The sequence below is a fragment of the Asterias amurensis genome, chromosome 2 (genome assembly GCF_032118995.1).
Source record: "Asterias amurensis chromosome 2, ASM3211899v1".
NCBI classification, from domain to species: Eukaryota; Metazoa; Echinodermata; class Asteroidea; order Forcipulatida; family Asteriidae; genus Asterias; species Asterias amurensis.
The window spans coordinates 15,469,340-15,486,049 of record NC_092649.1 but is presented as its reverse complement, the minus strand read 5'-3'; the positions used below and the strand labels follow the sequence as shown (position 1 = coordinate 15,486,049).

The following is a 16,710-nucleotide window of genomic DNA, read 5'->3' as shown; positions in this document are numbered from 1 at the left end:
ACACCTTAATTATAATTTTTTATCACCTTTTGCATTAACACATTTTAGCAATTAAATTTAGTTACAAGAATTTTAATTAAGTTGTGTATGCCTCATCAAATGCAAACACAAACCAAAAATCTGACCAGCATTTAAATTTGTTAGAGATTTGAATTTGTTCAGCTTAACAAATACCACTTGGACATCGGGAAGGTGTTGTGGAGAATTGGTTTATTATAAAGCCGTTTAATGCCGTGTTTCAGTTTGACTTTTTTTGTTACAGTACCGCGACTTTTCTGTAGAATGACAAAATTAAATCCCATGGGGACGCAAGGTAAACTGACCTCCCTGTCAACTTACTGCGACCGTGATGTAAAACTAACACACTGAAAGACGTCGTGAAACTTTTGCGCAGCCTCGATAATTTAACAGACATGACAGGGCTGCTAAAAGTACAATGGGAACAGCTCCGCACTGTTAACCTACCACAACCACGTAAAATAAAATATAAACCAAATATAAGTCACCAACTTTAAAGACACTGGACACTATTGGTAATTGTCAAAGACCAGTGTTCTCACTTGGTCAATCTCAACATATATGCATAAAATCACAAACCAGTGAAAATTTGAGCTCAATTGGTCGTGTGTGTTTAGATGGTTGATTTCGAGACCTCAAGTTCTACATCTGAGGTCTCGAAATCAAATTCATAGAAAATTATTTCTTTCTCAAAATCTATGTCACTTCAGAGGGAGCTGTTTCTCACAATGTTTTGTACCATCAATCTCTCCACAGTACTCGTTACCAAGAAAGGTTTTATGCTAATAATTATTTTGAGTAATTACCAATAGTGTCCACTGCCTTTAAGTCCTGCGTGACCGCAGGGAAAAAAGTCCAAATGGGAACACGACATTAGATGAATCTATTGCTTTTTTTCTATTGCTTTTTTCTTTGACAAAATTCTCAAAGTTTCAAATCAGGAACTTACTGTAAATATTTGCTGATAAGAGTCAATGCATCGTTGACTTCGATGTTCTCCTTTTGCATGACAAAGCGACAGTAATTTGGGCGATCCTTGCCCCAATTGCTTCGTGTCTTCCTACCTAGACAAGGAAACATAAACCATATTTCAGATATTAATTCAAATTGTAACTTACTGCTGTGATATCAAGTAGTAAACCACAAACAGAACTGGGTAAATTTTCATTTATTTTGGGTTGAACAAAGACAAAATTTATCAGAGCGGGATTTGAATTATGAGCTGTGAAATTACCTGTCAAGACAAGGAAACATATATAATTAAAGGCCATATTTCAGATATTAAAATAAACTGTAACTTAATGTTATGAAATCAAGTAATAAACCACAAGCGAAACTTGGTAAATCTCATTCATAAATAACTCAGACAGTTTCGCTATTCCTATTGGTGGAGAGCGTGTCACGTGGGTGTGTATAAACCTTCGTTTATGACCAGTAAAAAGTGTTGAAACATGGGGGTGACACGCGAGCTTGCACCTCTTCTAATAAGACAGTTTCTTCATTCCTATTGGTCGAGAGCAACGGCTTAAACAGTTGTGCCACACCTCGCAATACGCGCAGCGCCCACAACATTTCCTTATAAGGAGTTGTTTACCCGAGGGCGGTAGAGGGCTTTACTGTTTCATAGCTGAAGGGGTGTTGTGTTGAAAGAAATCAAAATTATCAAGAACCAGGCCTCGTTGGGTTGAAACCACTAGTTGAAAACCTCTTCACACCACATTGTTTCCCTTATTTATTTGGTGTTGAACAAAGAAAAGTTGACAAGAGTGGGATTTGAACCTGTGAGATCCGGATTAACGCCCACTCTCTACCATTTGAAAATTAAAAAAATTTTCTTTCCCCAAAGCTAATCAAGTGTGTCTCATTTGACTAATTGCTTAAAGGCTACGAATGATTTCATGGATACATTCAATGATTAAACTGTCACGACTCTTGGCATAACATTTAATTTCCACCATAAATTGTTAACACTACAGTCACTTCTCCCATCAGTTCTTCGGGGAAATTACCAAAAATCTTGTGGAGCTGGAGTTTGTGATGAGATTACTTTCAGGTGAACCAACATCTCCGTATGCATCGTCTGCAGACAACACATCAGGGAATCGGACTCCTTCACCAGCCGTACAGGGCCCCAACTTCATAGAGTTGCTTAAAGCAGTAAATACTGCTTAAAAAGTTTCTGCTCAGCAAAAATCAGCAGGATACCAGTCACAAATTGTACATGTGACATGGTATTTCGGCTGGTAACCATGTTGCTAAGCTGATTTTGAGCTTAAGCAGCCCTAAGCAATTGTATGACCCATATGACAAGGGGTCATGTCACCTGCACTACCACTAATCTCATCTATCTCTTATCTTGCAGAGTCTGTGGTGTTCAGTATATAGGTCAAGAGATCCACAGTCAAAACCCAAAAGCTGGATACACCTGTCATGCCTGGTAGGACATCACTTCAATCTTCCTCATCACTCCATTTCTGACAAGACTTTACACTACAGGGCATTGAGGCACTACATGTAGGTCACCACCTAGAGATGGTTCAGTTGTGTAGGGGGAAACTGTGGACAAGGCGCCTTCAGCCCATTCAAACCCCATGGTCTGAACATCCAGGAAGGAAAATGACCAATAAACCTTTGTCTACTTGCCTTCTACTTTTCCCAGCAGATATCCCCCTTTTTAACCTGCATAATTCACTAACTAATTGCTTTTGTCTCCCTCTTCCCACCCTTATTGATATTGTCCTTTGTGGTTTCACCTTCTTTCATCTTTTGGTCAGACCATGCCAGCCCCTTCCCTCTACAACCCCCCCCCCCTTGTCTCCCTACTAATTGCCTTTTTTTCCTGTGTGCTTTCTGACTCTCTCTCTCTCTCTCTGTTCATTTATTTCCACTTCACTGCTGACAACAAAAAGGAAATTCACCATAATAATATAATAACATTTGTATAGCGCTTTCCACAGGCGTTTCAAAGCGCTTTTAGCATTGTCTGAAAAGGTGTGTTTTAACCCGGCTCTTGAATGAGCTGATGAGGATGAGTCACGGATGTGAAGAGGGAGCTTGTTCCAGCAAGTTGGTGCAGCTACTGAGAATGCTCTATCACCATAGAGGGTATACGTGCGTGGGGCATTGGAAAGTTGAAGATGGATGTTGGTTTGATAGAAGGCTCAAGGATGAAGAAAGCGACTTTTGGGAGATGAGACTATTGATGTATGGGGGTGCGAGGCCATGTATGGCTTTGTAAACAAGGAGAAGAATTTTGAACTGAATCCGCTTGAGAAAAGGTTGCCAGTGTAGAGAACATACACATAGAACCGGTGTAATATGTTCATAACGCTTAACTCTCATGACCATACACTTAAAATTTTGACATTTCATTTTGTCAATCTCTGAAGAAGCCTTATTATTAAATTACTGATCTGATTAAGAAGCGATTCCTTTAGGGAAGAAAAACAATCTGGGGAGGACAACAATAAAGAGAGGCCTGAAGCATGTAATTGCTTTGGTGAATGACATTACCCAATTTCATAAACCTGGGGTGGATTTCACAAAGGTAGTCCTAAGTTAGGACTAGTCCTAGGCAATGCTAAGAGATAGGACTGGTCCTAAGTTAGGACCAGTGACTCATCCTAACTTAGGACTGGTCCTATCTCTTAGCATTGCCTAGGACTAGTCCTAAGTTAGGACTACCTTTGTGAAATCCACCCCTGTAAGCATAAAATCTTGCCAAGTACAAATAATCATGCTTAAAGGGAAGGTACACGTTTGGTAATTATTACAAACAAAACTGACTTGGTAACGAGCATTGGAGAGCTGTTGATAGTATAAAATATTGTGGGAAATGACTCCCTCTTCGAGAAAGATGTAATTTCTCACCAAAATAATAAAAGACTTCTAGCTAGAAGTCTTTTATTCCTATGTGAACGCACACAAATTTGTCACACAAGGGTGTTTTTTCTTTCATCATTTTCTCGCAACTTCGATGACCGATTGAGCTCAAGTTTTCACAGGCTTGTTATTTTATGCATATGAAGGGATACAACAGGTGAGAAGACTGGTCTTTGACAATTACCAAACGTGTACCTTCCCATTTAACAGATATTTGTTACCATGGCCACAACTCAACAAAGTTTACATTGTTGCAAAATGTGCCCCACTCATTATTGGCAAGTAGAATTTTCTGCTAAACAACTTTAAGGAATTGGGCCCTGGCCCAACAAGGCAATGTACCCAGTTTTTGCCAAGCACCGTTTTCTGTGTACTAAGCACGTTTTTTGTGCTTACAGGCTTTGTACTACGATCACTGCTGTACACACGTAACGAACTAAAGGCACCTCTGTCCTACATTTAGGTATAATGAATTTGAGTTTTGCTCATTATACACATCCATGCCTTGCAACACTGTGCCACAGTTGTCACAGCAACAACACAATGAATTTGAACCCATTCACTTTTTCCTTTTTATTCTTCCCAATTAAACTGGTCCCACTCCATCTAATTTTCTTAATACTATTTCATGATGAAAAGAAATATCATCGGGGAGGGAGAAAGAAAAAAAAAACTCACGAGGGCCTGAGGCATGTATTTGCTCTTGTAAATTACAATGTTTATGTCCTGTACTTTACATTGTAAAAGGGTCAGCTTAGTTGTTGCAATATTTAGAGCTATACAGAGTCGACTGAATATCTGAATAAAGTCTGGCCTATGTTTGGCGCACGGGCAAACATTATTAACTTGGTGTAAAGTGGGTAGGTTTACACCGTATATAAATAATAATAATAACAACATTAGTAATAACAAAACATGCATAATCTGCACAAACACGTATTACACACGTACGTGGAAATTGCAAGAAAATTAGAATCTGCTTTTTTTTTTATATACATGTAATGGAATTTACTAGGCTGAGACCTGACTGCTTGTGGCTGGTATACCAATATGCATAATGTATTGCCAAAGGTACACGAAGTGTCCACTTAAAGTGTTTGGGTACTTTTTTTTTTAATTCCCCAAACTGCTTAAACGTCTAGTTTTATTGTCCCTGACTCACGTTTTAATTCTGCAAAACTAAGAAGTGAAAAGTTAATGATCAACTCAACAGGCGTCTTTTTTTAATATCCGTCACGCTCAATGAAGCGCAAACTGCAGTGGGTCATATTTACATACAGTTGTTGTCTCCCACGCTGGCATCACACTTCTCTCTCAGTTATCACCACTGACGGCCACAGTTCGGCTAAAAGCTGTTGTGTTCGACGACACCTTCATGAAAGCACTGGATTTATTTCTTTGCATCATTAAATTGGTTTCAAAGCTATTAAAAAGTCACTGCAACTTTGTTAGGTCTACTGTATTCTGAATAACATCTCACACTCTTGGAGTTGTTGCCTTTAAACAATTATTTGTTGTGCTCAATGACGCTGAAGGCACGACTAAAGCTGCTGTATACGTGTAACTTCATGAAACACTGGATTTATTTCTTGCCATCATTAAATTGGCTTCAAAGCTAAAAACTGACTGCAACTTTGTTAGGTCTGCTGTATTTTGATGATCTCATGATCTGGGAGTTGTTGCAAGTTGGAAATTGACAAAATGGAGAGCCATTGAATTATACATACTACCAGCAACTGAGACCATTTTCTAATAGCCAATGTTCCAGTGAGTATTAAGCCACCATAGTCTGTGCTTATACTGACAGACCAAAGCTCAGAATATTTTCTGAGGTATTACGTGTTCTACCACGTCTACAGGAGAGAAATTTTCTACAACCAGGCTGGAATGAATACAGATAAACTACCTTATGACCAGGTCAGTTTTAGAAGAATATTTTCTTCTTCTCTTTTAATTTATCCTCAGGTTTTTTAAATACACTGGACACTATTAGTAATTGTGAAAGACCAGTCTTCTTACTTGGTACATGTATATCTCAACAAATGCATAAAATAACAAACCTGTAAAAATTTGAGCTCAATTGGTCGTCGAAGTTGCGAGATAATAATGAAAGCAAAACAAAAACACACTTGTCACACAAAGTTGTGTGCTTTCAGACCTCAAATTATAAATGTGAGGTCTCAAAATAAAATTCGTGGAAGGTTACTTCTTTCTCAAAAACTACGTTACTTCAGAGGGAGCCGTTTCTCACAATGCTTTATACTATCAACCTCTCCCCATTACTCGTAATCAAGAAAGGTTTCATGCTAATAATTCGTTTGAGTAATTACCGATAGTGTCCACTGCCTTTAAAGGCAAAGTGTACCTTAGGCTTTTGGAACCATTATATTGTTTTAAAGGCAGTGGACACTGTTGGTAATTACTCAAAATAATTATTAGCATAAAACCTTACTAGGTGACGACTAATGGGGAGAGGTTGATGGTATAAAACATTGTGAGAATCGGCTCCCTCTAAAGTGACATAGTTTCTGAGAAAGAAGTATTTTTCCACAAATTTGATTTCGAGACCTCAAGTTTAGAATTTGAGGTCTCAAAATCAACCATCTAAAAGCACACAACTTAGTGTGACACATGTGTTTTTTTCTTTCCTTATTATCTTGCAACTTCGACGACCGATTGAGCTCAAATTTTTACAGGTTTGTTATTTTATGTATATGTTGAGATACACCAAGTGAGAAGACAGGTCTTTAAAAAAAATTAATTTCAAAAGGTGGCCACTTTTTTGAGATATCGCCGGAAAATCTGGAGTGAATGTTTTGTCCACGCAGGACGAGTAATCCCAAATAGGAATAATACACAATCTGAGAAACCCTACTGACAGCAATGCTTCTAAGATTCAAATTTTGGGCATAAAACTCATATCTTTTTACATTTAAAGCCATTATACACTTTCGGTAAACAGTATTGTCCAAGTCCCACACTTCGTGTATCACAACTTACATATAAAATAACAAACCTGTGAAAATTTAGGCTCAATCGGACATCAGAGTCGGGAGAAAATAACGGGAAAACCCACTCCAGTTTTCGCGCGTTTCGCCGTGTCATGACATGTGTTTATAACAAATCCGTAATTCTCGTTAACGAGAATTTATATTGTTTTACCGTTTTCTCAAAAAGTAAAGCATTTCATGGACTAATATTTCAAGAGAAGTCTTTCACCATTACCTTCTGTAAACCCTGTAAATTATTTGTAAATCTGTGAACTTTTTTTTTTTTTTCTGTACCGAAAGGGTCCAATGGCTTTAAAGGAACACGTTGCCTTGGATCGGTCGAGTTGGTCCTTGAAAAGCATTCTGTAACCGCTTGTTATAAAATCGTTATGGTTAGAAAGATGTTGTACATGTAGAATACAATGATCCACACAAACATGCCTCTAAATTGCGTGGTTTTCTTTTTACCTCATAGGCCTATAAAATAACATTAATTTTGTATTGTGGTTAGCATATCTTTTTCCTAACCGTTGTTCGGTTGCTCGACATTTACCGATCTCTTACTACTTAAAGCCATTATACACTTTCGGAACAGAAAAAAAATAAAAGTTCACAGATTTACAAATAACTTACAGGGTTTACAGAAGGCAATGGTAAAAGACTTGTCTTGAAATATTATTCCACGAAATGCTTTACTTTTTAAGAAAACATTAAAACAATTATCAATTCTCAACATTGAGAATTACGGATTTATAGTAAACACACGTCATGATACAGCGAAACGTGCGGAAACAAGAGTGGGTTTTCCTGATATTTCCTCCCGACTCCGATGACCGATTGAGCCTAAATTTTCACAGGTTTGTTATTTTATATATAAGTTGTGATACACGAAGTGTGGGCCTTATGACAATACTGTTTACCGAAAGTGTCTAATGGCTTTAACAAAATAAACTTCTTCTTTAACAAAATAAACTTCTTCTCAACATTCCAAAATGAAAACTAAATTCATATGGCAGCCGTGAATTTTCCATGATGACACCAATGTCATGGAACGACTTCGCTATAGACATCACAGCTTCCCCAAATGAGAACATGTTTAACAAGAGATTCAAAACACATTTGGTTTCAAATGCAACTAATATGTAATTAATATGTTCTTCTTCTTTTTCAAAGCAGCTTTGATTTTTGTTTTATAAACACCCGTTACCCATACTACAGAAAGTGTTTTGTTTGATAGATTTTTATTCTTAGTGATTGAAATAAAATTATAATAAATGGTTGAAATTGATAAATAAATAATGGGATGAACAAGACAAATTGACTAGATAATATATTATGTAATCATACAACCTTCGGATTACAGTACTACATGTAATTGCCCTCTGCTGACTGAGCTTCCTAGCCCTAAGATTGACAGTCTCCCTATTTTTTGTCAAAATCTTTTGTGATCAAAACTAGTATTATTTGGGTACTGCCTAATTTTTCGGTAATTTAGTATGTTCACATTATTATTTGCATTTGTCACTTCGGCAAGTTTTTTGGCAGTTTTTCCAATGATTGTGATTTTTTTAAAGTACCTGGAATCACCCAAATGTATGGATTCGTTTGTTGACATTATTGTTATTTGTTTGGTTGTAGTATTTTTAATTATTTTCTTGACCTGTTCTTGACTGCCTTTGACTTTAACAATTGTACATAATTTGTCTATTATTCACCAATATGAAAATAAATATGGGTTGAGTTGAATTGAAATTGAATTGAGATTCTCAAATTTCCATGAATAATGGATAGAAAATAACCCAAAAGTATGGATTCATTTGTTGACATTATTGTTATTTGTTTGGTTGTAGTATTTTTAAATATTTTCTTGACCTGTTCTTGACTGTCTTTGACTTTAACACCTGTACCTAATTTGTCTATTATTCACCGATATGGAAATAAATATGGGTTGAGTTGAATTGAAATTGGATTCAGATTCTCAAATTTCCATGAATAATGGATAGAAAATAACCAACCTCTTCTGTCCTCCTCTTGCAATTGAAATTTGAGAACATTTAGAAAATAAATAATACAATTCATCTCAAACTATTTTCAGTATGAGCCTGCATCTCCATAAATGTAAAGGTTTCAGTGACTTCAATTTTTGTTTTAAATTGGTTAAGTGATGGTTACGGTGAGGTTAACTCACTTTGTTGTATTTCTCGTCATAAAATAATTGAAATCAAACGTTTTATTACTTTTTACAGAGAAAAAAATGGGGGGGGGGAATCATCTAACTACCACACAATACACAGTAAAAGAGAGGCATATTTACATAACCAGATTTATTTCTTCTTGGAAACTGGATCAAAGTATTGGGTTTTGTTTTCTCTACCAATGCATTTTACTTTGTGAACTATTGTTTCCAATCCTTACAATAGTTTTGTACAGACTAACATAAAAACATCTGCATTTCACTTCTGCAATTATTTCCGAAAAGGCATACAGCTATAATTTTTTCTTTGAAATCGTAACTTTTTTTTCAATCAGGAAAAGTGACATGTACATGTACATGTACATGTACATTTTGTAAGTCAAGATTGCTAAAACTTGCTTACTCTTTTGAATCTCGACTTTGACATATTATATGATAATGATTTCTATCATGAATTTTTATTTTTATTAAAGTGTATCACCAGGGTTTAACCTGGATTTTTCCAAACTGTGTGGCATTCTGATTTTGGACCTAAGATTTTAAAGTTTGGCTGAAGCCACTGAAATGGTTTAATAAGCCCTATGCAATCTGGGGCATTCTAAATTGTTCTTTCTTAAAGGGAAGGTACACGTTCGGTAATTTTCAAAGACCAGTCTTCTCACTTTGTGTATCCCAACATAAGCATAAAATAACCAACCTGTAAAAATTGGAGCTACATGTAAATTGGTCATCGACGTAGCAAGAAAATGATGAGAGAAAAAATACCCTTGATGGACGAATTTGTGTGCTTTCAGATAGGAATAAAAGACTTAGAAGTTTTTATTATTTTAGTGAGAAACTACCTCTATTTCAAAATCTATGCTACTTCAGAGGGAGCCGTTTCTCACAATGTTTTATACTATCAACAGCTCTCCAATGGCACGGTTGGCTTGTGCTTAAAGCGCTCGCCTCTCACCAAGGTGACCCTGGTTTCGATTCCCGGCCGGGGCCATATGTGAGTTGAGTTGTGCATTGGTTCTCTACTGTGCCACGAGGGTTTTCCAGACCGTCCGGTTTTCCTTCTTTGATCTTTGCTGTGCTCTGTGGTCATTATGGGTTGATGTGGCTGGCAGCCAGAGGCGCACTTGCATGCCTGCTTCTCGACCGCGTCCTTCGCAATTCAGCTCTTAGCTGCGAGTAAGGATGATTAGCCCCCAAATTATTATTATTATGCTCATTACCAAGTCAGCTTTTAAGTTAATATTTGTTTTGAGTAACTACATGTACCTAACGTGAATCTTCCCTTCAATAATTTGTTTAACTTTGATCCAAGTTTTTTTCTTTCCGCTCCTTTTCTTTCTTCGTCTAGAGTAATTCAATCAACCAACACGCTAGCTTGTGTAGGGCAGAACCCAACAGCCCAAAATGTGTGCATATTCAAAATTCAATTTGAAGACAGGAATAAATTTTGAGGAAAGATATATTGCACACTTTTATATCAAATCCTGTTTTACAATGAGCTATTTAAAGCAATGTTCCGAGTTTGTTTAAAGATGTTATTGTATTGAAGATAAGTTTATTAACACTCGCGCTCGTAGAACATGGACAAATATAGTTCCTCTGTGGCCCATATCAAACTCCACCTTCAGAGTCATTGGATATGGGCCGCAGAGGAGCTTTTTTTCCATCTTCAATTTGCGCTTGTGTGATAAATTATCTACACTACTGTATTTACGTACGCAAACTAATCAGCAATAAAAACCTTGATACACAAGAATTGATAAGCTACATGAGTCTACCATGAGTTAAACAGTCTACCAGCACAAAAAATAAATAAAAACATATATAAAATAAATCATTATTATGATTGAAATGTGGCCTCTCCTTGTAAAAAGCATCACGGGATCTGTGATTGACCAGTTGACAAAAAAGGAAGACTGCCAACATAGGGATACATGTAGATAGTTCAGTTAATAGAGTTCCGCCACGTTGAACCGGAGGTCGCATATTTTAAAGTTTTGCTCTAGTCAAATTGTCTTTGTTCAAACAACAATTATTATTACTTTGATCAAAACTAGTACTATGTGTCTCACTGATTTGCCTAACGAACTTAATGATCTTTTTGCACTGTGTTCATCAATCCATACTTATTCAACTCATGCAGTTTCAAAAGGCGATTTGTATACAAGATTCAACCGAACAACGTTTTCAAAAAACAACTTTGTTATCTCGTGGCACCCTATTCTGGAACAACCTTAACTCTGATATTAAAAAGTCTCGTTCACTTAATTCATTCTCAAAGAAATTGAAACAGCACCTCTTGATAATGTATTTGTAAATGTAGTATTGTACAAAGACTGTGGTGCCGATAATTATTTTTACTGATTAGTCTGGTCTGTGTCATTGTTTGTTTTTGTTTCTTTGTTCTGTTTTTGGTTGCTTTTGTTTTTTTTGTCTTTGTCGTCCAAGTCCTTGTCTGTCTCAGGGAAATATACAAAAGCATTACGCATAACAAATTTCCCTGCATGTTGACTATTACGTTAATTTTTGTAGTTATTATCTTCAAATTCTATACACTGTATCCATCCTTCATTATATTCATCTATATCTGTTTTCTAGTGTAATGCTTAAATTGTTATTGTCGACATGAAAATAAATGTTCATTGAATTGAATTGAATTGATAACGAAACCAATTGACACGTGTATAGTTCTATATTTTTATACTATATGCCATGTTTTAATAATATCCATCTGTAATGTCCCTTTTTGTCTCTTCATAAATTGTGGCATCAGGAGATTAAAAATCCTTCAGGGGTGCTGCTTTTTTTTTTTTTTGTATTGTATGTTCATGTTTTTGTTTTCTTCTGTTCTTATTGTCTGTGCTTGTATTTTTACCTTGTGAAATTAATAAATGAAATGAAAATGAAATGAAATGACACTCAAAAGTGCCTAGCACTGCAATCCGTAGGCGGGATGGCCCTTCAAAGGCGAAAATGACATTTGGAGAAAAGCAAGATCAAAGGAAGCTTTTTGGTCATCAAAATGAGGTGATAGTGTAAAAAGGCCTGAGAAAGGACATGTTATACAGTGTATTACATTTATACAAACTAGCCTATGCCTATGAAACTTTTAAATTGAAAAAGAAAAAAGACAAAACTTACACAGAAATTATCTTTTTTAATAATGTGTACGAAACCCATATTTTCAAGTTCAATTTTTTTTTTATGGATAGGCCGCGAAAGACACAGTGAACAGAACATATTGATTTATAACATTGTATTTAATTCTGTTGCTCCAATCTACAGGTGCTGGCCTTCAAACACAAATAGATGAGATTACCTACAAGCTAATGAAGCCACATGCATGTGCAACTACAATACGGATTCCACTTTGGAAGATTCTACAGTGTAGAGGATGTCAAAGCCTGAAGCGATACTGACTATGTGAACACACTGACAAGTACACAACCAAATCACATTGGTTTTAATAATTTGAATATTTTGACAAAGCATCATGTTATGGAAACATCACACTAACATTGTGTAAAGAAGACAATGAAGAAATTTAAGTTTTAGCTAGGGAAGAAAATCACCTACATGAAAAAAACCATGCACTCAGGTAGGGACTGAAGACCTTAACCCACATGCAAGGCTCTGGTCTGGGTTCGACACCGGGGTCCACAGAGGTGAAAGGCAGGGACGGAAACCACTGAGCCAACCTGACTGCCCCAGGACACGTGAACACCATTTGGGTCTGCAATGCAACAAGATGGAGTATTCAAATGACTACACAGGTGACAATAACACCTACATGTATACAGACTCATCCAATGAAAACTTGACTGAGGCAGACAGCTTTACTACTCTACCAACGTTTTCAAGAGTCATCCTGATCTTGACAATCGTCTTAATCATCGCCAGCAACGCAATCGTGCTCGTTGTCTTGCCGCGTATGAAGAACTGCCTCACCAAGATGAAACTGTTCCTTCAGTCTCTCGCGATGGCCGACATGTCGGTAGGGTTCATGTGGTTTATCATCCATATCGACAACATCTTTGCCTACAAAGTGGTTTTGCTAAGATATTGGCAGTGTCTTCTGATCATACATCTACTCCTTGTTGTCCTCACCGTGTCTGTGCTCACCCTTAGCATGATCAGTGTGGAGCGCTACATTGCCGTCGTCAAGCCATTCAAATATCACACTCTCATCAACCCGTGGAGAGCCAAGTGCGCCGTGGGGTCCATATGGTGTCTCAGTCTGATGCTGTATCTACCAGTCTACACTGTCTTGCTTTTTATCGTGGAACAGACCTCTGAACCGCTGTGTGAAACCAACTTTATGACAGTCATCCACACCTGCTTCTATCTGCTGTCCGTTATCATCGTGCCCAATGTTTTCCTATCCCTCTACTGCTACACATCCATCATAAAGAAAATCATGGGGCAAGCAAAATTTTCCAATAAGCATGGATCATTAAGGCGTAGACGTAGTGGACGACGCACAGAGAGTAAGCTGGCGAAGATTTCTATATCGCTCTATAGTGGATTCTACATCAGCTGGCTACCATTTGTTGTTATTAGCGTAATTGCCTTTATCAGCATAACCGATGTCAATGAAATTGTATATCACACTACACTCAACATTGGCCTCTGGAACAGCATTCTTAACTGTCTCATCTACAGCATTTCTCATAAGCCGTTCCGAGCGGAACTGAAGCGATTGCTTCTGCCGGCGCCAAGTAATACCTGCTGCAATTCTTGCTGCTGCTGCCGCAGTCAGACAAAGACTGAGCTCTCAATAACTGCAACACAACCCTGGCAAACTAGTCAGGCAATGAACTTGCGCAAACATTCCAAGTCAAGATTAACTCCAATTCCTGACAACTTACCAATAGAAAGAGGGTACTTTAACAACGAGGGTATTGTTTTAGAGATTTCACAAAATATCTGACTAAAGTAATCACAATTAGCAACTCTCAATTAGTAACATTACAAATTATGTCATGTTTGAATTTATTGACACGACTATAGAAGCAGAAAACCAAATATTTGTCTGTAAAGAGCCAGAACTCTAAAAAGGTAAAAATATATTTGTATATATTTCTCTATGTAAGATTTGATATGTTTGCAAAGATAGCACAAATGTTTAATACTGTGGGAAACACACACACACATACACACCCACAGGGAGAGACCTACTCCTTCAAAGCACCATCTGGTTTCACCAGGTGCTCTGTGACAATACCCTGCCGATAAAACCAGCAGCCAATTTCACGAAACTTTACGCAACTGCGTAAGTCCACTTAGCAACTCTCAATTAGTAACATTACAAATTATGTCATGTTTGAATTTATTGACACGACTATAGAAGCAGAAAACCAAATATTTGTCTGTAAAGAGCCAGAACTCTAAAAAGGTAAAAAAATATTTGTATATATTTCTCTATGTAAGATTTGATATGTTTGCAAAGATAGCACAAATGTTTAATACTGTGGGAAACACACACACACATACACACCCACAGGGAGAGACCTACTCCTTCAAAGCACCATCTGGTTTCACCAGGTGCTCTGTGACAATACCCTGCCGATAAAACCAGCAGCCAATTTCACGAAACTTTACGCAACTGCGTAAGTCCACTTGCGCAGCGTTTTAATATAATATTGTAATATTTTTAACGATTGTGAATTATGTCGCAATTCAGCGGTATGCTGCGATGACATTTTAAAATAAATAAACCATTTGTTATTTTTATGGCGCAAGTTGCTCCATATACGTTGCGCAAGTGGACTTCCGCAGTTGCGTGAAGTTTCATGAAATCGGCTGCAGGAACACCAAAGTGAACCCCTTCTCTATACGATAAGTGCACTCGGTTCTTTTAAGTTTCACAACACACAGGACAGCTTTACGTCTCATCCGAATGATGCAGCAATAAGTGAATAAATATGTAATTGGCCGGTTTTAAACAGAGTGTTTAATACCAGCCAAGCACATTCTTAAAATTTATTCCCATTCATAAATACCTTTTCAGTCAAAAACATCACAACTTTTTGGACCAAAAGTTAAAAAAACGCAAAAATGTAATTGTTCAATGATTTCTTTCAACAAAACACCCCTCCAGCTATGAAATGGTAAGGCCATTTTGGTGAAAACTCCATATAAGGAGATTGGCATGCGCGTCTCGCGTATCGCATGATGTGGCCCAGGTGTTCCAGCCGTTGCTCTCGACCAATAGGAATGAATAAAATGTCTTATAAGCACAGGTGCAAGCTTGTGTGTCACCCCCATGTTTAAACACTTTTGGTGTTATACATATCATCCGTTTAAACACTCCCACGTGATGCCCTCTCTCGACCAATTAGAATGGATACACTGTCTTACATGTAGGTATTTATGAATAATGGTTTTGAGTGTCTTGCCTAAGGACACAAGGGGTCATTACCAAACTCACACTCTGCTGATCAGAAACACCAGAGCTTGAGTCCGGTGTTCTCATTCAAACAGCCAAGACACGACAAGTGCCCTTGCAATGTATGTTACCTTATAATTTTATTTAGTGACACTTAAACAACATGAAGAATACTGTTTAGTTATTAAAAAGTTTAAAAGTAAGATTTCCAATTTAATTTTTTGTTTCCATCTCTGTAATAGAGAAAGTTATCAACAAAATATTTGTTGAACAAAGATTTTAAAACAAGAATCTGTAATAAATATCGAATGTACATCAAATGGCACTTTGGTTGTGTTTGTTTATCAAGAATTATCTCAGCAAATTAAATGATCTTGGGACGTTTTTTTACGGAAAAACAAGCAGGTGCTTTTCCTGCCAAATACAACAAAATGCACAGAATGGTAAACAGTTGTAGTAGTTTGTTACAATTGGCTTTCTGCATTTAAAGGGTTCTACACAGAGCTCGTAATTAACACTGGACCACGGCTCGTCAAGACCTGTGATTTTAGCCAGATGGTCTTGTGTTTTTCATTTGAAGAAAATACCCCATTGTATAGCATCTTTCAATTATCTTTCAGGAGTATCAAAGTACACAGACAATGAACATTAGTGCTGGGCGACGAGTGAAATTTTGATATTCGGATACCGCTGGCCAACTATCCGAAATTAACCGGATATTCGAATAGTTTTTTTTTGCCGCTAGAGGGCGCTGTTCGTTTGTGAATGAGATCGTATGGGCGGATTGATATTAGTTTTAGACAGTGTCACTCGGTTCACTCATAAAAATAACCGGATCTAATTTAAAGATGGCGATTTGCTTTTTCTTTTGATCGTGATTGACTCTACGTGAAGGAAAACTTTTGTAATCTTTGAACAAATTACGTCAGAAATGTCATTGTTTTAACTCTTCACGGAGGTGAGCATAGTTAAATACTTTATTTATGCTGTTTTAATAGAAGTTTCATAAGGATTCAGACAAAACATTCCTATCAGTTGTCGCCCCACATCCGCGGATATTCGGATATTAAAAGAATATCCGGTTACTTGGTTGTAATTACAGAACTATCCGGTTTATAAATAGCTATTCGCGCCCTATGCGGATATCCGGTTAAGAAAAAAAAGGCATTCGCGGTTACGGATAGGAAAACCTATTCGCCATTAACCACCGGATATTCGAATAATTCGCCCAGGCCTAA

At 37.1% G+C, this 16,710-nt stretch overlaps 2 protein-coding genes across 3 annotated transcripts in view; one reads left to right on the top strand and one right to left on the bottom strand.

Moving 5' to 3' along the window:
- LOC139954443 (pseudouridylate synthase 7 homolog) overlaps window positions 1-16,710 on the bottom strand; it is a 104,710-nt gene that overhangs the window by 74,836 nt on the left and 13,164 nt on the right. For both annotated transcript variants that reach the window (XM_071954244.1, XM_071954243.1), the window contains exon 6: window positions 968-1,082. In XM_071954244.1, the coding sequence (XP_071810345.1) occupies window positions 968-1,082 (115 nt within the window). The remainder of the gene's footprint in view (window positions 1-967; window positions 1,083-16,710) is intronic.
- Window positions 12,431-15,630, top strand: LOC139954445 (G-protein coupled receptor 52-like). The gene has a single exon (XM_071954245.1). It carries the CDS (start codon window positions 12,833-12,835, stop codon window positions 14,012-14,014), a length of 1,182 nt encoding a protein of 393 aa, XP_071810346.1. The 5' UTR covers window positions 12,431-12,832; the 3' UTR covers window positions 14,015-15,630.